Here is a 23,176-nt window from a genome sequence, read left to right as displayed (position 1 = left end):
AGGAGGAAAGCACTGCTTGTGCTGGCTTTGCTGGAGCAAGGGGGACATTCCACAGGGCTACAAAGATTCACATTTGGCTGCTATTTGAGCAGTCATTAATAAGTTATTAATTAGTAACTTGTCAATAAGTTTTCCTGGAATATCGACCAGGAAGTTCAACAAAAGAAAAAAAGACATGTCACTGTGGGCAGTTTTTTTCTGGCATGATTACTAAGGAACCTGAAATGGAGCAAACATCCTGCTTCAGGGTAAACTCAGGAGCTTCGGGTTGCTGCCGGGGAGCCCTTTGGGCGGCTCTGCTTGCAGACAAGCAGGTGTGCTCTGTCTGAGAGCCCTGGAGACATGAGCATGGAGGCCAGACAGACCCTATCAGCGCTGGCTGCTCCGGCTGCAGCTCCTGCCCCACAGCCCTCCTGAAAGGGTTGCAGAGGAGATGGCAGTGGGAGCTGCTCCTGCCCCACGGAGAAGGTGAGGGGCCCTGGCAGAGGCAGCTTCTCCCCGCCAGCAGGCAGTGGGATATTGTCCTCTCCCCCAGGCCCAGCACCCATTCTTGCTGGGATCATGGAGGGTGGGAGTCAATACCTCACCACAGGGCGTAAAAAATAGCTCCCCTGCTTGGGAAGAGCTCAGGAGGATCCAAAAGCTTCTTTCTTGTATGAGCCAAAGATTCAGGGGAGTGGCCCAAAGCAAGGCAGGATGCTCAGCCCTGGTTGAAAGCAGCACCATAACCCTACTTACCACCCCTACCAATGACTAGCGGTGTAACAGGGCTTGCCTCTTTTCGGGGAAGACACTCCAGGAAATTATTTTATCCAGGCCTTACTGCTGTTAGGTTTTGTTTGAAAATTGTATCCCTCCCTCTCAGCCTAGTGAGATTAGCTTGCAGAAAGGGCTCTGAATAGCCAGGAGGAGTTCGGCTTTGTTTTTTGCTATCTCAGCAGTACATGAAAGCTTCCCTTACAAGACATATGGAAAACTCTTCTCGGCTGAGCAGTCCGAGTGAAGGAAAAAGAGCCAACTTGTTTTCCATATACTCGAGACTGTAGATTTTTATTTATGTTTTTAACAAGCTAAGTTGGGCTGCACTGACAGCAGAAGCCACAACTTTATACAGTGATGCTTTTAAAACCACTTAACTCCGAGTGTTGTTATACTGAAAGGGAGAAAATCATTACAAAAAAGCACAAACCTGGGTGGCTGCTACATTTGTTTAGTAAAGAACCCTTTTCTTTATAATTAGCTGTGAGTTTTCAGGGCCGATTCTGATGAAACACACGCCTGCGTGCATACACACATGCAATGCATGACACAGATTGTTATTTTTCTAGTCATGACTTGAAGGAATAAAGCTGAGTCCATTTAAATAGAAACCGAGCGTAAATTCTTGCAAATGTCTCCAGACGTTTTCAAACCTTTTTTTTTCTTTTTCTTTTAAAAGATGGAGCGACAAATGTCAATGAACTCCAACATCATGGGGATGCAGGGGCCGAACCTCAATAATCCGTGTGCTTCACCTCAAGTCCCCCCAATGCATTCAGAAGCCAAAATGGTAAAAAGATAAAACTTTAAAAAAAATTATTTTATTTTCTTGTGTTGCTCTTGCATACTGGTTACCCACACTGGGGGATGTAGCCAGACACTGCTTACTTCATTTTTAGCCATATGTTACACTCTTTTTTAATATGCTGCCGTAAATTGCCTTTGTGTCAGTTTAGTCTATGAGCTTTCAAGATGTTCCTAGTCCTAGCTGAACTCTCGGTGAGAGGGAACTGAAGTGAAGGGTGGGCTATCTGATCCATACTGTGTTAAATAGGATTTTTGGTGCAGATTAGTACAATTTAAGCAAATGGTCTGGCTGGTTCTTTGATGGTGTCTGTGGTCCACAACTTGGCTTAAAGAAAATTGTCAGTTAATAAAAAGTGAAGTAAAATGTGTCTGATGTGGAGGGAGTGTACATGGTCTTTGTTTTTTCCGGATAGGCGCATGGTGTGTCAGGGTAATGGCAGTGTTAAAAAAGCAGACTGAACGATGTATATAAAACTGTGATACTTCTTTTGCTTGAGTGCAACAAAGGTGTTGCCATCAAAAAGAAGAGTCAGAATTTGGACAAAAATTATTTACTTACACGAGTCAAATGTCATACTGGTTTTTAAAGTTGTTGTATGTCTTACAAGGTCAAGGCTTCTCAGGCATATGTACTGGTATAGGATTAATGTAGGTAAACTAAACTACAAGTGGGCATTTGTAAGTTTTCCCCAGCTTTATATGCACTCTCATGGAGGTATTCGGCACTAATATCCCTGGAACCGAGTTCATCAATGTAGAAGCACTTAGCCTTTTTCAGTTTTAGAACTGCCATTTGCTGGCTAGTGGAAATACGAGGACAGAATTTTGCAGTTTAACTCTGTAGGGTTTTTATCCTCTCAAGATATCTCATCATAGTGGAAAACAGGAGTAACTTCACTGAACTTCTTTCAGTGGCATTTCGCCAAAGTAAAATTGTCATAAGTGAGAGAATGAAATCAAGCCGACAAAGATTAAGCAACCACATGTTTTTATATACTTCTACTTTGCATGACTGGTACAGCTTTTAAAGTTGTTGTCATCTATCCTGAGGCAAAGAAAAATATCTTCTTGTCTGTAGGTATGGTGCATGCAAGAGACTTGGTTAAGAGCAACAACATATACGAGCTTATTCTATCTCTGTTTTCTTAGGTTGGATAGGTCATGCCTTCGCCTCCCTGTTGGTCTGGGTTAGGCTGTTAACCCAACCTCTGTTAACACCCCGTCTAAAACCACACTCCATAAACATGCAGCCAGTTGGCCAGAAGAAGAGTGATAGCCAAAACTGCTGGCTCCCCCAGCCAAGGAAAACCTGTGGTCAAGAGTTCTCTCTCTGCTGTACCACACAGTGATGGTGACATGCCAAATGGCAACAGCATCTGCAGCAGAGCTTGTTAAAAACTTTTTGGAATAGGCGAGTGTTTTTTCAACTCAAGCGTAGCTGAGCCAAGCTAAATACTCCTTGGCTGAATAAATCTAAAACTGGCATCTGTTTTGGGGACTAAAGGTTCTGTAGTTTACTCTCCCCCTGCCACCCCCTGCCTTTTTTTACTGGAAGTGTGAGGCTACTCAAGAACAAGATTAAATTATTGGTGCATATGGTGAGAATTCTGTGCTTTAATAGCTGAAACTGTACATTAATACAAATTACTTTTTAATCTGGATAAGCAGGTTTTGTCCCTAAACCTAATGTATGAAGGCACGGTTCTTTCAGACAGAAATTGCTATCAGTTCCAAAACACAGTATAGTGAACAAGCAGCCCCTTTACTTTTCAGGGGGTTTCTGCCACTCTTCCAGAGGTGGAAAAAATCATGCATTAACTCTTAAGAGTAAGAGGCATAATTCAGAGCTCCAGGACCTTCTTTTTAAATGCAGGGGTTTTTTTAATATCCTATATTCTAGTTTTATACTTCATTTCTGTTTGAGTGTATATGTAATGTAAAAAGCCTCTTCGTTTAGCCACTGCTTTGAAAAATATGAATCTATTAACAATACTCTGCATGAACACAAAGTGGAAAAAATGTAGGAAATATTCAGAGCAAAATTATTTCTTACATGTAAGTTCATGAATTTTAAATCTGAATCATCTGTATTACAGGCATGTTTGTTCTTATTATTAACCATTTCACTTCGCTTCGTGCTCAAAGCATGAGATTTTGCATGCTCTGGCGACTTTTTTAAAAAAGTGGAAAATGAGGGTGCTTAGTACCTTACTGGATTGTGTCCTGCATTAGGAAGGAATTTCAGATTTCCCTGGATTCTGCTAATGCTATTACTGCTGGTGCATCCAGCACTGCATATGTTCTCTTTGGCTGGCCCCCCACTCTGCGAAGAATGTATGTGTTGAACACCAGGCAGAGTCATCCAAGCTGCGTGCAGCTAATGGCTGCAGTATCTGGAGAAGTTTGAGGGACTTTGGGCCTGATTCATCAACCATCCAAATCTGTGGCAGGTGGATCAGCATTTTCTTTTTGCCTACATGAGAGAATGCAGGTCAGGCTGCTCTAGATGCGAGACCCAGATGTGAGACCAAATCCTTCTGGCCTCATGCACATGAAAGTATGTACCTGAGCAATGCAAGCATGATTTGGTATGTAGCAGTCATAACACTATTTGGTGACTCGTGTGACTTAATTTGCTTCTGTAAAATAAATATGAATAAATAATACAAGTACGGATGCTGTGTGATGTGAGGTTTTTTAGAGAAAGCAAATAGGTGGCAAAAAATTCACACCCTCAATTGGTCTCTAATCAGTTTGCAGTAGGAAATGGAAGCCAGTCTGATAAATACATGCATATATGAGCACATACACAGACACATATAGAATGTGTGTTGCATTAATGTTTCTATATTATGCAATTTATTTATCTATTCATATTTTAATCAGTTTGTATTACCTGGCATTTATAGAAAGCCATATTCTGCCACCCAAGATGCTTGTTTCCTGGCTTAATTTTTTCAGGAGAATGTTACTTCAAATATTAAAGTATTGTAGATGACATCCCAGAACTGATTTAATTTATCACAACAATCTCGGTTTCCCTCGCAGTGTGCCTCTCAATTAGGTTATCACCTAATGCTTTAAAACTGTCCTAGTAAATGAATGAGTGAACATCTAAATCAATACCGCTTTCGTCTTAGATTCAGAGCTGAGTGGATAAAACCTTTCTGCTGCCCACCAAAAACACACATTGATTTTGTATTAAAATATATTGCATTGGAAAGTGGAGGAAACATATAGCTGTAAGTGTACATGGTAAAAATATGCAGAATAGCACGTGTAGCATATTAACATGTGGTTCAGTAGGCTGAGAATATTATGAACTCAGAATTGTTGGCGGTGCCTTTGCCTTAATATACTGCTTCCATACAGTTTGGTTTGCAGTTTCAGAGTATTCAGGGTTTTATAACTCGGAAGTGCAATACCGTGTGGATTACCGGAGTGAAAGATAAATAGTGTGCACTGAACCACCGGAAGGCTACATGAAGGCAGGTCTTTTCAGTGGAGCTGATGCCTCTCTATCTGAATTTTGCAAGGCATTGATCTTCACCTGTAGAGATTTATGAGCTCTGAAAGGAGGTATAAAAAGCAGGCTGGCAATGAAAATAATCTAACTTAAAAAAACAGTTTTCGATTTGACCTGTTAATTTTTTTCTTTTACTCTCTCCCCCCACCCCTCGCTGGATACGTAGTTTTATACAATTTAAATGAAATATGTGTGGCTTGGCTGTGCCCGCCTTCCTGACAGAATCTGTATGGTTCTTTTAAAAAAAAGAAAAGAAGTGGTTTCCGTATCAGAAGTATGTAGGGTTGTGGGCTATTGTTTTTGCCTTATACGCATTACTAGGTTGAACAGTAATAATAAGAAAATTAATTTGAAAGCGTCTATCAGATGTAAGAGTGAAAACATACCAGAAAAGAAAAACAATAAACCAGTAATGAGCATGTTCCTAATTATAATGGTAAAATATCCGTATTAACTGAACCTCATAATTTACCTAAGAGTGCTGGACAGCTTTGGCAGAGGAGGAGAGAGGTGAAAGAAATTGTGGTTCGCCAGTTGTCATCAGCACTAATTTGTATTCAACTTAATGAGAGTTAAGGGTCCAGATCCTACTGGTGGCTTTGAAAATCCCAGTCCAAGCGGCTCTCAGCTCTCCATCCCAGTGGAAAGGCAGGACTGGCCGCGGGGACCTGGGTGCATTTCGTATGGCTGTCGGACAGGCACTGCTCGCTTTCTCCAGAAACACAGCACCTCAGCCACGCGGGAAGGGCTCGGCCACAAAGATGGCCAGCTTTCCTCGGATGCAGATTGGCATCTGCGTTTGGATGGAGTCTTCTGCTGCTTCTTGTTTTACAAATAACGTGTGTTTCCGTGCCCGTGAGCTGTGGTGGTGCAACTGGTGCAAAGGGAGAAACTGCTGGAATAAAGCTCTTGCCCCTGGCCCCGGCTTGGTACTCAGCTCAGCCGTCGCAGCAGCCATTGGGTGCGGAAACAAGAGCACTGCCCTAACAGCAGTGGCATCCTGGGACAGCTGGTGGCCTTGGGAAGGACATCCCACTGGGTATCAGCTCTGGGCCCAGGTCTGCGAGGTGTCCATACTGATTTCAGGCAGGAGGCTGGCGCAGGCAGTCCGGGCAGGATCAGAGCCACTGAAACTCTAGGTTTAGCTACTTAACACTTCGTGACTGAAGATACTTTGTTAAATCTAATAAATGGTTTGAAGTCTGTGTTTTCCTATCAAGCTGGCTGGGAAAAGAGTCACTTTAGTAGAGCAACACACATTGCTTCAGGGCCAGAAGGCTTTTCTTCACACAGATGCTGGACTACTGAGCAGAAAGACAAATGTCGCATCTCTGCAGAGCTTTCAACAGCAATTTCTCATCTTGTCCTTCACAATAAAGCAATGAAAGCAGCATAAGAAAAAAAAAATGTGCCAAGTGAAGCCTTCCAATTTAAAAAAAAAAGAGTTGTGCCAAAATTTCCTGTATCGGTAACTGCGAAATGTTTTCAAGGAAGGGACTGTTAAATAGTTAAAAAACATGGTGCTTCTGCAACTGTTGACAAAACCTCACTGTTCTGAAATTGTATCTCCTGTTACATTTGCACTTGTGTTTTAAAGTCCCCAATGCCAACCTTTCAGTGTGCTCCTGATCTACGCTTTAAAATCCTCCCCGGGCAGTAGCTTTGCCTGCAGACAGTATGCCTTGCTGTGGATTAAGGTATTAACGTGATGGGTGAAGCTAATCATATTTTGTTTTGTTTACTGAAACAGGACCTTGTACCCGTCATGCCTAAATGCTGGATTATGAACTAGACTGGGTAGGAACTAATTCTTCTTAAGCTGTCAGTGGCTCAATAAGTGCAATAGAGAAGCGAGGCAGTTCAGTTACTCATAGCTGCTGCAAATACGTGTTGAATATTTGATCTCGCTTCTCCCGAGTGCATACAAATTGCGTTGCTTGTTGCAGACACAAGTTGTAACAATTCCTTGCATTTTTCTTTCTTTGTGTCACTTTATCCTGCGGTGATCTTATCAGCAGTATTTCCCTAGAAGAACTTGGATTCTTATTATTTTGTTTGCCTTTATTCAGCTGGGTGTTAAAATGACCTCGCTTTCTCCCCCACCCACCAGCCCTCACCCTTTCTCTTTCCTTCTGTTTCTCCACCACCCTCTCTTTCCTCAGAGGATTTACAGTCTTTGTAGATTTGTTTCGCTTTCTCCTTTTCCCTCCAGTGTCCACCCTGATTTTGTAACCATAGCAATAATTGAAATACAATCCTAATATTTGCTTGCTGTAGCTATCATCTAGCCCAACACATGAACTGCTGGCTTTTGTGTGTTGTAAGGTTTTGAAACTTAAGTCAGATGCATCTGTGTACGTGAGGGCGACTTGTTTGGTGCTGAACCATCCCTTCCAGAAAAGGTTTTGTTTGTGTAAAGTTGTGTGTCAGCGGGAGTTCGTGCAAGTAAAAGCAAGTCCTTATGGTAGTGAAGCCAGGGAAAAAGGAAATTATAAAAATAAAAACAGGGTTGCGTTACAGGGAAGTTCTGCTTTGCATAGATATATTTCAGTCTTTTGCTTGGAATTTGTACAGCTTTCACTTTCCAAGATTTCCAAGATGAATAATGAAAGTTGTTTTGCACTTCAGGCCGCTGCACGTTAAGCCCGGCGTTTGCTTGGGAGGTACGAGTGCATCTCATGACAAGCGATGGGCTTTGGGGCGGAGGGGATGGTGTTAAACACTTTACCAGCTCCATATTTTAACCACCGAGGACACAAGAGCTGGAAGCAAAAATCTCACGGCAATAAATCTCTTCTTTATGGACAGGCTTAAAAAGCATTTTCTAAAAACTATACAGCAGCTAATGAAGCAGTTTATTAATTATGATAGCATTCCTGTGAGATAAATAATTTTAGACTGTTGAACTAAGAAAAGTGAAGTGACTCACTAGAGGCCACACAATTTGTCAGTGGAAGAACTGAAACAAGCACAGAGGAATTTCTGGCTGCCACTTCCAGAAAACACAACTTCTGTCTGAGTACAATTTATGTATATGTATTTTTTTCAAGTTTATATTAATTATTAATATTGGTAATATCAATATAATTGTCAAAATATAGTATTTTTTCAGGACTAGTGAAAGAATGGGGAGACTCTGAACTCCTCAAGCTTACAGCGGGTGCAGACTCAAATTTAGGATTCAACTCCAAATGAAGGTGACGGTTTGTGTTTGGATTTAATGCCTCTGAAATTTCCTGAACTTTACTGATGAGATTTTGGCTCAGAATGACAAAAATTAACTGATCTTCTGAGACTTCTGTCATCCGAGATGATGGAAGCCTTGTGAGATCAGCTTCTCTGGCATCGTGGCTTTCACTGAAATCTCAGGAGAGCACTTACTTTCACATAATGTCAACCATATCTAAACCAGGACTAACGAATACCCCCGTAGAGCTCTTTCTAAGATCACAGGCATATTTGAAATACTGCTAAAAGCTGTGTTCAGCCTGAGGAAATGCTCACAGCATTTGTTGTTTCTTCTGTCAGATATGGCTGGTGACACTTTTCAGCGGTGGGAGGGTTATATACTGTCTTCCAGATGTTCATTAGTGCAACTTCTCTTATTTATGTTCAGAGAGTTATCAAGGAGGTAATTTAAAAACTGGGACAGGCTGGGTCTCCCACCCTGGAAACACTTATGCAGCAAACTTTGCTCTGCTTGTGGTTTTTACTAGCAAATTGCTGGCCAGTAATGTTTATCTGAGGTTTTAGTGTATGAAATGCTATGAATAATCTTCCCAAATGTGCTCTGTAGTCAGGCTGCATGGCATGTAGTGTAGTTGGTCGTGTCCTCTGCGCTCTGTATCCTCCTTATACTACAATTACTGCGTAGCCCACCCTGCCGGACTCCCCCCAGGGGACCTGAGCAGTCTTTACTCACAGCTTGTTTTATCATGTGCTTGAGGACTGACTGCAATTTCTCTGGCAATGTGGGCACCTCCAAGTTACGCTGCTTTAGATAGTTTACCCCATTTCAAGTGACTTATGTTACACAGAAGACAGCAAAATACTTGATATAACTGGAATCATTTCCCATTAGTATTGCGGAGGCGGGGGGAACATGGACTTTGACCAGCTAAAGATGAACTTTAAAGATTTGACTAAAGGACTGTCAGTCTTTTAGGAATAGAATTTAATTTATGCAAAACCTCCCTCTTCTAGTCATGGATGTGCTATTTTTTCTCCTATTTTATGTATTAAAGTCACACTGAAACCAACTCATTACCATATTGAAAAATGTTCTAAAAATCTTAGTTCAAGGTAGTATCAGATTCTTCATTTAGTAACAGTATCAGTGTGGAAGTACTTTAATTTAGGATTGTTAACCTTCGTTATATTACATTTTCATTCATGAAAGCTTGGTCTTAAAATTATGTTGTAAAAAAAAAAAGCAAGCTTTTGTAAAATAGAAAATCAGCAGCCAGGATTCCTGTAGCTTTGTTTTTCGGTCTACTGGAAATGATTTAAAACAAAATAGCCACCTTTTCGCTGCAGCTCAACTCCTCTCCTCTCCTCTCCTCTCCTCTCCTCTCCTCTCCTCTCCTCTCCTCTCCTCTCCTCTCCTCTCCTCTCCTCTCCTCTCCTCTCCTCTAATTTTCCAAAATAAGTGTTCAGAAAGGAAACAAGCCCCATAAGCAGCTTAAAATAGAATTTCACACTCCTCTAGCTTTAAAAAAACAGAGGCAACATATTTGGTATAGTCAAAGATTACTTTTAAAATTTAGCCCTGATCCTCAGCTGCTGTAAACCTGTATAAATTCATTGACTTCAAAGGAACTGTGTGGTTTTTGCATCAACTGAGTTTATACTTCTGAATCTCAGAATTTTCCTTTAGGCAAGCTCTGGCCCTTCCACAGTTTGATACTGCCAGGTAAGCATTTTGTTGGTTTTGGCTTTGGGTTTTAATGTTATTCTTTTATTTAGAATACAGTACATATTTGCCTCTTCTTTTTGCACACTGGTGTTCTGCCAACTCTTCCAGCATCTTATATGAACTTTTTCTGACTTAATTTTTCAACTCTGCTTCCTAGAGGTGTTCATTACGTAATATTTAAAGATAAATTATTTTCTCTAAGCCCCAAAATAATATCAGGAGTTTTTTTATAATTGATTCATCATACCAAGCAATCACAGGCAGTTTTTGACTCTCCTATATCAGTCAGTGACAGTATTGGTACCTGTCCCTAATGATTCATAATGAAAAACTGCTAGATATTTCTTTGAAACTGATGGATGATTCATGTTGTTATATTTAGGCCACACTATTCTGGAATGTTTAAATTAGACTAAAAGCCAACTCTCAGTATACATGTGCAAACATAAGAGTACATTTTTAGTTTCCCATCTGGAAATACACACAAAGTCCAGGGCTGTTTTCCAGTCGCAAGAAATATTGTTATATTTTTATTATGGTATTTCAGTTCACACTCATACTAATATGAAAAGTTTAGTAATGGCATATCCTCAATACTGCCCTCAAATGCCAAGGTTACACATGAAGTCCAATGGGATCTAGCAAATGTTTAAACTTTTATTAAAGCCCAAAGCCCAAAATAGACTTTACTAGACCCGTACAAATTATTTTAAATTATGTAAATATTTTTAATATGTCTGGCTTCTGACAGAACACCACTATACACCAAAGTATGACATTTGCCTTACTGTGCCAACTTTTTGCTTTTTTTTTTTTCTTCCCAAAATACCTAGCATCATTACTGGATTTGACTAGAGTCTGCTTTATGTGCTGCTTGTGGTTCAGGAGAAATATATGTAAAGAGGATGGACTGTGTTCCCCGACTGTTAACAGGAGCTCTTTAGCATGAGGTTAAGCGTGAACTTTGTTTTGGCTGCCAACGTAGCAGGCAGGAGATACCCAGGGTAAGGGTGGGTGAAGTCCTGATCTGCTTTCCGTCTGATGGACATGTACAGCTGCTCTGAAGGCTGGTGTTGGTGTGCAGTGTGTGTGTGTGTGTGTCACAGAAAACTATGTATTTGGGTTTTTGTAACAGATATTTCTCTAACTTAATCTTCTGGGAATCCTCTTAAATTAAAAAATCCTGCCAAAACATTAATATCTGGATGCGTACGAAATCTGGACTGAGTACTTCATTTAAACAAGAGGCAGTGGTAGGCGATAGTAACAGCTAACAATCTGAAGAGCTCCAGCTTTGTTGGTCAAATGTCTGCAGGTGTGCATGTTGGTGCACATGTGCATGTGTTTAATTTTTTTTCTTTTCTGTGGTTTTGGTGGGTTTTTTTTTCTTCTTCATTCCATGCACTTTTACTGTGCAAGCATAATCTTATCTATGCCTATTTGGCTAACTTTGTCCATCTATTTATTTGTGCAATGCCTTATCTTTTGTTAAGAAACCACTTTTCCTGAAATACTTTAGAACGTTGAAGAACAATAAATAACTGAAAATCCATCTGTATTATCCAAAAATCACTTACTAACATTTAGGATGACTACCATTTGCATGAAGAATGGGAAATTTGTTCTGCTACATTAATTTCCAGAGAGTTGTCAGTCTTCTAACTGACGTTAGTGGTGGACTAGCTTGATTGGAAACTTGATCCAAACAATGTTTGAATTAGTTGAATAAAGAGTTCCCAGAGGTAATCTAGAGTTTATGTGAAAACTGGTATATAAATGCATCACTACTGAGAATTAAAATAGGAATGAATTGCCCTTGGTGAAATCTGTGGTTACTGGGATTGTCCAAGGATACCCTTTATTTCAGAAAACAAAGTAGCTTGATCCCATTTTAAAGATTTTAGAAAGTAAAACTTCCCTTTCTTCTACACTTAAAATTCAAGATGTGTTTATACTAGTCTTAGTAAAACTGGTATATATGAAGCTAGTTTAATACTGCCCACAAAAATCTAAATAACATAGCTGTGACTTGTAGTACCCATCCAGCATGTGCTTTCCTCCTAGAGAAGGAGCTAGGCTAGCCCTAGGGCTCCTGACCACCACAACCTGGGCAATGACCAGCTGGATGAAGTAGCTCTAGAGTTCCTCACTTTACTAGTTCCCATCTTTGGTTTGTCCCCTCCACAGTGAAAACAACAGAGACCATGAACATGCATTTCTCTGGAGCATGTAAGATTTTTCTGCAGAGATTTTTAAGGTCTCAAGCAGAATTGAAGCTCTCTCGAGTTGCATGTGTGAAGGAGATGATAAGCAACCAGGATTAAGTCCTGGATGTCTTTAAGCAGAGATGCTGTAGATCGTGCTGAGAACTACATTTCCCGAAGTGTCTTTCTTTCAGAAACATGCTGCCAGCCTCCTTGCTGTTACAGGACAGGAGAAATCATGATGTGCACATGGTTGGGAAATGGCATTTGCCTGAAGTCGTGGGCTGCCTGCAGGTCGATCTCCGTCCTTTGTTTCTCAGTGGGATGTTAGCATCACGAGTGATGGACCAATATCCACGCAAGGCTAATGGTGACAGCATGTATGCCAGCAGTCTCCCTGCAGGAGCCTCAGCAAAAGGCATGGAGAGGAGCCCAGCAGGCTCCATCTAGGCTCCAGGAGATGTGAATACTGAGCAGCCATGTCCAGTGAGGAGAGAGGGTCCGCAATCCTGGTGCTCCTGAAGTGAAGGAGCGTATGTGCCCTCTCTGTGGGGTGTAAAGCAAGACCCCTTCCCCCACAGTGTTTGTAAAACACCATGAGGGCCCTATTTTCACCGGTAGATGTCTTCTGCCCCTTCCCAAGCCTTGGTGGAGGGTAGGCACTGGTGTTGGGCTTTGCTTTCTGGGGAGCACGTGCAGGAAAGCTGGCAATGCATCTGTGTCTCTGTGGCTGCTTTTCTTCTTTGAAGGAGAAAACCACACAAGGGACACCCCCAAGCCCCTCTCCTCTTCATTTACACACCCAGTAGGTAATGTTAGCATGGTATCAGTGAACACTGTACCTGTCCACTTGAATCTCCACATGGCATTTGATGTATCTCCCATAATAAATTATGTATTTCAAGGAGCAATAACAATAGCTGAGATTCTTGAGACGAGAAGAGTCACGTTACCAGAAGTACCAAAAAGGCTGATTAAAATTAAATCGTAGCAGACAACAGTTGTGTTACAAAGGAAGGCTCGATTACAGCCAAGTCACTTTCTTTGCTAACCTCTGACTTATTTATTTCTCCTGCATGCTGCAGTCTGCATACTCTTTCTGGTTGTAATGAGCATTAATTGATTAGCTGGATCTATGAAGAGCTTGAGCACTCGTAAGTACTATCCCAGTGGGTACACAACTAAATAGTTTATGAGGTAATTAGTATTTTAATGCCTTTTCTAATGAGCCTTTTCAGTAATGAAATCTCATGAGAACATTATTAGTTCATATATATTTCTTCAGACACAACAGAAGGTAAGCTAATGCTATTAAGAGATTTTAAAGCTAGTTTATAAAATGGTTTTTAGTAACTTATTTTTTGAATACTTGCCTTGGTTCATTTTGCTTTATTAAAAAAAAAAATCTTAATTTTTCCCACTGCTCTGTCTCTTGCACTCCTCTCTCCTGACAGAATTCTTACACTATACTGCAATTTCAAATAATTGGGATAATTTCTGAGGCTGCTACCCGATCTCCTAAGCTCAGCTGTAAGTAAATAATACCATACTGTCTGAGCGTGTTGTTTCAGATGTGTTCTCATCCTGGGAAAAAAAACAACTCTGTGCCTGGCTGCACAGTGCCTTGGATTTATGACTGTGTCAAGTTTGAGAGAGTGACCAACCTCTACAAAGCTTTTCAATGTCAAGCTGAGCTCTATTCTGGAGGCTCGAAAGCAGCACAGAGCTTGCAACCGTACAGGCAGTCTTACTTCAACTCCTCCTTCAGGTTCATTGGGCGTCCCTCATTTTACCCAGGTTTAACCCATAGTGGGAAGGACAAGTCCTGTGCCTTGCATTTTATTTCTCCGGTACCTAAAAGAAGACAGCTTCAGACGGCTTTGCCGGGAAGAGTATTTTGGTGTGTGAATGGCTCATTTTATCGTTGGCCATGGGGACAGTACTTGCTTTTTGTTCTCTGGAGATCACAAGGTACCAGCAGCTTTTTATGTTCTCATCTCTTAGGGCTCACTTCTTCCAGCTGGGAAGTGCAGTCTGGTCCTGAGTGGGACTACGGCCGCAATTTAACAGCACATAGCGATGCTGTGAAACAGCCCGGGCCACAGACCGAAGCATGTATGTTTTGGAAACCTGTTTCATAAATTAGTTTTACGTAGTCTAGGTGATGTATGCCTTAAAATACTTTGGAAACTTCATTTTAAGTTAGGAATGTAGAAATCCTATTTAACAGTAGAATCTGTAGCAGTAAGAGTGTAAGAAATTCCCCTATACAGATCTCATTATGTAATGTAAGATGTAATGAGTCTAATTCATCCTTGGGGTGTCTTTAATGGTGTCAGCACAGTTTCACGAAGGATGGATTTGGCCTAGGGACACCACCACCATAAAACCTGACTGTCTTCCACTGGTATTTCTCTTTCTGTCTCCAAAGCCTTACTGAGACATGTCACTGTGATATATTAATAGCCTAGTACTTTTTGATGACTCTAAGTTATTAGTAGTATTTGTATTGTTTTCTTCAAATGACTATGAAAAGCCACATTTTCAGTTAGGGTAACTGTAAAAGTCCCCTCCAGAACATATAGAAACAATGTGCTTTGACTTCACGTATTTGACCTTGCTTGCAATACCATGCATTAGCAACGCTTAGGAGATGAAAAACGCCCAACACTGACCACTACTTTCCACATTGCCTGCCACCTCCACACCCTTTTGCAACATGAGACCCAACAGCACAGGAAAAGCTAACGCCTCCTGTGTCAGCTCCTAACAGCACCCACAGAGTCTCGGGTTTTCAGTGCTCATCCATGCAGCACGGTGGAGCGCTCTCCTTAAGGCACACAGTCAGACACGCTCTTAGGACGGAGGCTGAACAGCCTAATCTGTTCCCTCAGCTGAGATGTGGTAGCTTCTCGTGTCCATGTTCGTGGCCTGTTTAAAATGCAAAATAAATCAGATTTGCCTGAATTGCCTTCAGAGGTAAGCCAGCCACCCCAGCTGCTCTGAGACCCTCTGCAGGGTCAGCAACCCAAGAGGCTGTGCCCATGCCAGTGCCCGGAGAAGAAAGTTCAAGCGAGAAGGTGCACATCAGATTACCAGCCCAAGAGTAGAGGAAAAATATCCTCAGAGAAATATTTTGGTTTCCATTCTGGAAATTTCATAGAGGGTGTTTCTGCTCTATATTCAGAAGCTTCCTTAGGGGAGAAATGATCTGTGAGCTGTCTGAGGGTAGGAGCTCTGAACTGTCTGTCTTTGATGGCCTTGGACTTTGCTAAAGCCATCTCTGAACACTAATGGAGCACAGTCAGAATTAAATTGGGGTGGTAGGGAGACTAGTTGCCAGATGTTGCTTTTGATTTTGGTAATATTTCTTTTAAACTTGAAACAGGCTGGAGTTCTTTTGCTTACTTTTTTGGAGACTCTCTATTTTTGTTTGTGCTTCCTGAGTCATCACCTGTCTTTGCCAAGACTTTATTACATCTAACAAAAAGTACACTATTGATGCACTGTGGCATGCACAGAGCCTTTCTATGAACTTCACTGGGCTTGTGGTCCTCCCAGATTCTTTTTTCTCCCTGTCTCAGCTCCCGAGCAGGTCCATACTCTGTGCTCTGCTCTGACAGCGTGTAAATGCTGAGCAGGCTTTGACACCTCATCGGCTTAAAACCTCAGCTTTCTCGACTTTTGATGCATTTAGATCAGTTCTCTTACCTTTCATTCTATAATAACATGTATGTATATACATATATGTATATTTATATAGTCTCTTTGGGGATTGCTAAAATCACCAAAGTGGAGAAGTAGGCACTGAAGAATGTCTTGCCTCTATTAGAAATACTTGGAAAGAGCGAAAGGCACTTAAAAGAGAAGTTTGACACTTTCTCTTTCTTTCTCCTCCTTGTGTGTACCATGAGGTCATGATTAATGGTTTTTGTGATGTTTGGAGGGCAGAAATCACTTGTATGTTCAATTCAGGAAGACCTCTGAATCGGCGGGGCCCAGGGGAACCGGCAGCTCCGGCTCTGGAAGGACCCGTGATGTCATCTCATGTGGCCATGGGGGATGCAGCTATTACTTCTTTAGGCATTATTCTTGGATAGTACTAAGGTGTGGGGGGTTTTTTGGCCTCCCAAACTCTGCCCTGAGCAATGGAAAGATTCCCCACCCTCAGAGGAGGCTGTTTAGGATGGGGGGAGTCTTAATGTGCAGGGGCAGGGGGCTGTTGGGGGTGTGCATGCAGTAGGACAACCAGAGAGGACTCTAGACTTTACAGATACACTTCTAGTGATGCAAACTGAGTTCAAAGGAATGGGAACCTGTAAATGAAGTTTTCTTGAAATACAGCTACTATGAGAGAGAGAAACATACACAGTAGAGAAATAGGATATTTTGACATTTATTCATGGCTTTCCTGGGGTGTCTTGGACTGTATAAACTCACTGCTATTGTGTTAGTGAAACCCTAGATTCCCTGAGGCCATAACTGTGACTGGAATTTAACTTCTTTTGCTTTGAAGAAAGAAGAGAAAAAGTAAATTTATTACACTAGTGTAACTCCTGTCAATTCCGCACATAAAGGAATTATGAACAAACACATAATTTAAGAAATTATGGACAAACTCTTAATTTCCTGACAATTTCCTTCCAAATGATGTGCATTTTGAGAATATATATTTTCTATATAGAAGGAGGAGTGGAGTTGAATGCCTTCTTTTTCTTCAGTCCTTTTGTTTCAGTAAAAGAAGATGCTATTGAAGACATTGTTGGTTGAGAAGTCTGTCTGGTGTCATTGATGAGCTCTGCAAGAGATATGCTATCTCTGTTTTGCTTTTAAGCTAAATGAATTCATCCGAAAGGCATGGATAGTTTAAGCATCGTATTCTCAGGATATCTTAATTTTCTTGCAATCTACTAAACTTAATTCAGAATAATTCTGTGTTGTATTTACAGTTCAATTTAGGTAATGTTTACTTATGTTTACATATTGTGCCTGGCTAATAGATGGCAGATATAGAGTGAAATTAAAACATAGAGAACCCAGACAATAAACATCCCAGTTCACAGTTAGACTATGAGTCTTTGTGCTTTTTCATAGTGTGATTTCAGCATCTAATTAAGCAGATGCTCAAGTAGTTTGGGGAATCAAGTCTTAAATTGCTCCATTAAATTACTTTTCCCTATCAGCATGAGCTTCAGAGTTAAAAGAGAAATTTGCAGTCAGGAACAAATATTTAGGATGAAAAGTATGACATAAATTAAACCACCTCAAAAGCCAGAAATAAACTGTTAGCTAACAACAGAAAGCGCAAACTGGAAATGTAGGAAAGTACAGTATGTCTTACTACAGGGTTGCCTGTTTCAAAGAAGATAGAGCAAAGGATACGCCTGAATTTCATCAGTTCTGAACTGTTTTCTGGGAATATGCTACTATTTCACATTTAGGCATTATTCTCATTACTAAGTTGGAACATTTCCTTTCCCACCCCTGCCAGTCACATTCCAATCAAAAATTTGTCCCCGTGCATTTTTGGGGATAGGGAACAGCTAGTGGCATACAATTTAAATTAAGTAGGATGAATATCCTAGTTTATGCGTAAATAATGTAAAAATCAGGGATGTCTTATATGGTTAAGTTTCTTTACAAATATCACTGCTTTAATTCACTAACAGTTTTCCTCCTGAGCAAAGAAATAAAAGATTTCTGGATTCGTAAATGAAGCTGAAAGCATGGGGGGCTCGCAGTATGAGGGCCACCCCGAGTACAATGTCCGCATTAATCTTTGCTCCTTGCACAGGAGGCTGGAGCTGCCTGCCAGAGCTAATGAATGGATTCTGACTCCGCCACGTTAGGCTATTACCAAACACAAAGGCTGGTCACAAATTACAGTTTGTCTGATGGCATCAGATATAAGCATTAGAAAAACATTTGCTTAACAGTAATAATTAGTCAGCGATAGAGGCAAATTTTACAGATTGCTTTGGAGCACTGAGGCAAATGTGGCTTTCTGTGGGAAAAAGCCTGTTGCCTGTCTAGTGATTCATAAAAAGCAAAAAAAGGTACTTTAGTTACATCTCTTCTAAAGGTGAGACCAAACCACAGCATTTCTACAAAACCCAAATAACCTCAGTCTTCACTGCAAACACTGTAGTGTTTTAGGAGCACTACCTTTCCTCAGTTAAACAACAAAAAAAAATCTTATTGGAGACTTGTTCCTGGCTTGGGTTAGGATCATGCTTGCACAGATAGAGTGCTTCACCGAGTGGAATCTTTTTAGCTTAAACCTTAACAGTTAAATTGGAAGAAAACTCACAACTGGCGCAGAGGAGCTCAGCAAATCACCAGGCAGCCTGGGCTGCCGAGATGCTTTCGTTCTTTAGCAATGAACTCATACCTTGGGCTTTTGTATTCTCGGGGAGAAGAATCCATAGTTCAGAGAACTGCTAGAAACATGATGGTTAAATGAAGCCCAACAGTAAGCAATTCGTGTTACTGAAGCATGTCATTGAAACTTGGCACAAGTGCTAGCTCTGAGCTTGTGCTGTGGAATGGTTTTAAGTGCTTGTCATCCCATAGATACCGCTGCAAATGTTCTGTACTGTCTCTCCTTTCCTGCGCTGTCTGGGAGAGTGAGTACAAGAATAAGTCTACGCATTTTCATTTGTTTGACTTTGAGTTTTCTGTGCTTTGGTTTCAGTAGCGTGGCTATCAGATGAATGAGGTTGTATCCATGCCAGGAGAGATGCAAAACAGCCCATTACTTCATTGTGTGGTTGATTTGCTTGTTTGTTTTAAAAGTTTGCATGTACTAGTGAATGCAAGGGGATGATAGCATCTAATAATTGTAGTGCTGGCAGGAGCAATGCAAGCTCACCCACACAGCCTGCCAAGGTACCTCTAGTCTGGCTTGCAACACCTTTTTTTTTTCCAGTGGTTGTCCTGCTGCTGTTGCACAGAACCAGAGAGCAGCTTTAAAGTGCTCACAACTGGCGTATGCAGTGAGACCACCAAATTAATTTTCCTTTTTGATGTGATTAATTTTTGACTGCTATGTTGGGCATCTCTTGTGCCAAGGTATTTTAACAGGGGGTTCCTGCTGTGAAAGTCCTTGTTTCCACTTCTGCGCTGGTGCAACCAAAGGGGTATTATTCCCTTCCCAGGCTGATCGTTCTGCGAAAGATTTTGAGAGGATCTGCCAAGAGCAGAAATTATGAATAGATTAACAAACGCTGGTAATCCCTGTGTTGCAGAAAGATGAGCTTGGTTGCTTTATATTTGCACAATATTTATATATTGTGTCAATAGTGCAGAGAAATGTAAGAATATCCTAAAAAGCTGGTAATAGTTTCAGTGCATATAGTTTGCTTCAGTAACTATCATTCTACAGTTCCGAGTATTAATTAAAGGTATTGTGATGAGGGCTTCCTCTGGTGGCCGTATCCTCTCGGCATGGACTCAGGCATGGTAAGGACTTCAGTGGGGCAGCCTGTTACTGTGACTTCTGTGATCTGGAGCAACAGAGGATGGTTCACCATTAAACAATCAATTTTTTTTAAGGATGTCTTTATGAATACTAATTAAAATACCTGTAATTACAAAATTATCTCATTAGTTAAGATAATCCTCCAGATTATTTTCTGTTTACTGGGTTGCTAGGAGTACCTAATATATCAATATGTGTAGAAGTGTTCAATGAGATTGCCAGATTTTTTGAAAGATAAATAGTTTTACATGCTTCAGAAGTAGACTCCAATTGGCTGAGGAGCTGGCCAAAGACTAAAAATGTGACATCATTCTTGGCAAGTGATAAAGATATATTTTTGTTAACAGACACTATATAAAAAATGCACTATACTACTTCTAAGCAAAAATCTGTGTCTAAGAATAATGAAATGTCTTTTAGTCAAGAATAATTTTTAAAAGAAATGCAATTTACTGACCAGTCCTGTGTGAGTTTGCTTAATGTGATGTATTTGTTCTTCTATATCCTTTTTTTATTTAAATACAGTTAATAGGTATGACATATAAATACTTTTAAATTAATATCTTTATTTAGCAGATAAATATAATTATTGCCTATTAATTCTTCCATCAAATCCATGTTTGTGTAATAGACATACTGTAATTGTCTTCTTGAGTCCGATCACATACTTCAACTTTCAGCAATTATGTTTTAACTTAATTCCAATGACTGATTAAAACCATGTGTATTCAGGTTTAGATAGATGTGCTTACTATGGGATTGTTAAACCTGCAGAAAATATGTTTTTAATAATCCATTAGTATTTAATTAGCATGCAATAACTGTCTTATTAAACCTAAATTAAAACCTTATTTGAGGCATGTAATTGAAAGTGCCACTGGGTAAAATCTAATCTGTCAGGGATGAATTTACATGGAATAACAACGCCAAATTTTTCTTTTCTGCAGTTTTCAGCATCTTCCCAAACATTCGCTTAATCATCACAGTGGAATCTTGCAACAATCAGTTTTCTGCAAGTGCAGCATTTGAAATGCTTTTTGGGTCAGAGTTGTCATCTTTTGAGAGTTCATCTCAATTTGAAAGATGATTCTCTGGGTGGAAGATGAGGAATTCTTAAACCTTTACCAGATGCCAAAATGTGTGTAGGAACCTAGTCAATGTTTCCCACTAACCAGTGAGGAAGGAGAGCTGGTTTGCAATGCACACCACATGGTTAGGTGTCCCTCAGCGCCTCAGCATACACTGACAAACATGAAAGGAAGAGGGGGTTTTGTGACTATGTCTTCGTAATAGAAGAGTTATTATCACGTGTTGCTATGTACGAGCGGTCACACAACACAGCTGGTGAGAGCAAATTGCAGCAAAATGAAATTGTGACACTTGTCACTGTTCCAGGATAAGAGTGATCCAGAATCCATCCAGAAACATGAATTCATAAATGCTACTGGTGGATTTGCTTCAGCAAGACAGCTGAAGGAGTCTGTGTAAATTATCAAACCAAATTGCTTGTAAAATTCTAAACATCATTGGTTTGAGATTAATAGCTACTCGGATCCCTGTAAAGATGTGTTTAATTAACTGGCTAGCAAATTTATAGCAAAAATCTCCTCTCAGATCTGTGGCAGAGTCCAAGTCTGCTGTTCCCCTCTCTCATCATAACCCCATCACTCCTTGACAGTAAGTGGGAAAACTGCAGACGCAGGAAGCGCAAGATATAAGAGCTGTAATTTCGCAGGTGAATCACAGGAGGTAATTTTCCCAGGATATTTTATATTGGTGCTTAGCTGTTGTCAGCCTCAGTCTGCTTTGGGTGCTAGTCTCCGTGGACATCAAGGTCCCATTTGGGAGCTAACCATTATCTTGGTTGTATCATTATTATTATCTTGATATGGGCAATGTTCTCATGAACCTGAGGCGGTTCAGCAGATTGGGATTTGGCTGCAAAGGATGGCGTAGATTCCAGATGTTGATGGGGCTGTCTAGGGATGCAAGACTGTGGTTAGGAAGGGAGTAAAAGATTACCATGGATGGAGAGCAGGGAGGAGTGGCAAAATATTTTGCTGATTCCCTAGACAGTGTTGGCCAGCAACGCCTAAAGTGTTGACAGAGCTCAGTTCCTAAGTTGTGGTGGACAGTTCTGTCCCTCCCCGACCTGCTCACCGGACAGGAATTCAACTCACTCCGCTGTCTTTATTAACAAGCTGGGGAGGATGAAGGTAAAAGGCCATCAAAGAAGGATGTAAAACAGAGAAACTTTCAAAGGGGAAGGAAGAAACTTGAGAGCAATCTCATCTACGGGCAGAAATGTGGCCTTTGAAGGAGGACAGGAATTTGCAAAGACATGTACAGTGCAACAAGGCGAGGTGAACACAGAAAGGCATCAGGGCTCACTTGAAGAGGGCCAAAGAAAATTATTTATCAGTGATGGGAACAACCCCTAGGACTACCCAAGTCAAATTAAATGGTTCCTTTTACTTGTAATATGTTTATGATTTGGCCACACATGAATAGCTTTCATGGTGAATGCACTATGTGTGTAAATTGTGATCTATTTATTTGAACTTAGACTCTAAGTGTTACTGGGCACCCATGCAAAACTGGAGTGCTCTTACTCTGGAGCAGTGAAAAGTGTCACAGTTTCTGTAAATAGTCCTATTTTGCTGCAGTTTGCTCCCCCCAGCTGTGTTGTGTGATTGCTTGTACAGAGCAACATGTGATAGACATTCTTTTATTATAAAGAGATACAGCAATTCTGGGCAGCAGAATTCAGTAAGACCACCTAAGCCCTGTAGTAGTAACCACCCAAGTACATGAGATATAGTCAACACAAATGACTATACCCCGTGGAGTTGTTCAGAATCAACACTGAGATGTTGACATGGCAGGGAGGTAGCTAAGGCTGAGAATTGCTGAGCAGAGGAAATAGGGTGCAAAATGATTTAATTGCTCATCTTCTTCATTTGAAATTGGTGGAGTGTCAGGTCTAGCTATGGAAGCTCTCTGGGGTTTATTTACATAGCCCGATTTGAGACACTTGTCTAAATCGGGAGCCAAAGCTCCTAATAGAGTTAATGGAGCACTTAGGTTAAGAGCTAATTACAGCCTAAAGCTAGGTTCTCTGAATGGCTCTCTGGTGGCACCACGGGACTGGGGGCAGCCGAGGCTCCCCAGCCAGGTTGACTGGTTCAAGTGGTGTGAGTAAGCACTCACACCTCGAGCTTCAGAAAGTTCAACAGTGGAATATTCTGTAGTGTTCATCACTATAGTTATGCACAGTTAAAGATTGAGCAAGTCACAGAGGGAGAGACACAGTAACCATTTAGTGAAATAGCATATATATTACTAGGAGTTTGGGGTTGGAGTTTCAGCAAGAAATAAATCTAGTATCTATAGAGCTATGTTGACTTCAGCAACACCAGTTTATACTTGCTGAGAATCAGACTCAGGGTTGTTTTTTTAAAACCAATCTTCTATCTTCTCTTGGT

The 23,176-nt window shown here is 40.8% G+C and overlaps 1 protein-coding gene across 2 annotated transcripts in view; it reads left to right on the top strand.

Moving 5' to 3' along the window:
- CREB5 (cAMP responsive element binding protein 5) overlaps window positions 1-23,176 on the top strand; it is a 258,710-nt gene that overhangs the window by 188,778 nt on the left and 46,756 nt on the right. For both annotated transcript variants that reach the window (XM_076331268.1, XM_076331269.1), the window contains one exon: window positions 1,439-1,549. In XM_076331268.1, the coding sequence (XP_076187383.1) occupies window positions 1,439-1,549 (111 nt within the window). The remainder of the gene's footprint in view (window positions 1-1,438; window positions 1,550-23,176) is intronic.

Source organism: Aptenodytes patagonicus, chromosome 2 (assembly GCF_965638725.1).
Source record: "Aptenodytes patagonicus chromosome 2, bAptPat1.pri.cur, whole genome shotgun sequence".
NCBI classification, from domain to species: Eukaryota; Metazoa; Chordata; class Aves; order Sphenisciformes; family Spheniscidae; genus Aptenodytes; species Aptenodytes patagonicus.
Note: the sequence above shows the minus strand (reverse complement) of the source record. Positions and strands in the feature narration are given on the sequence as shown.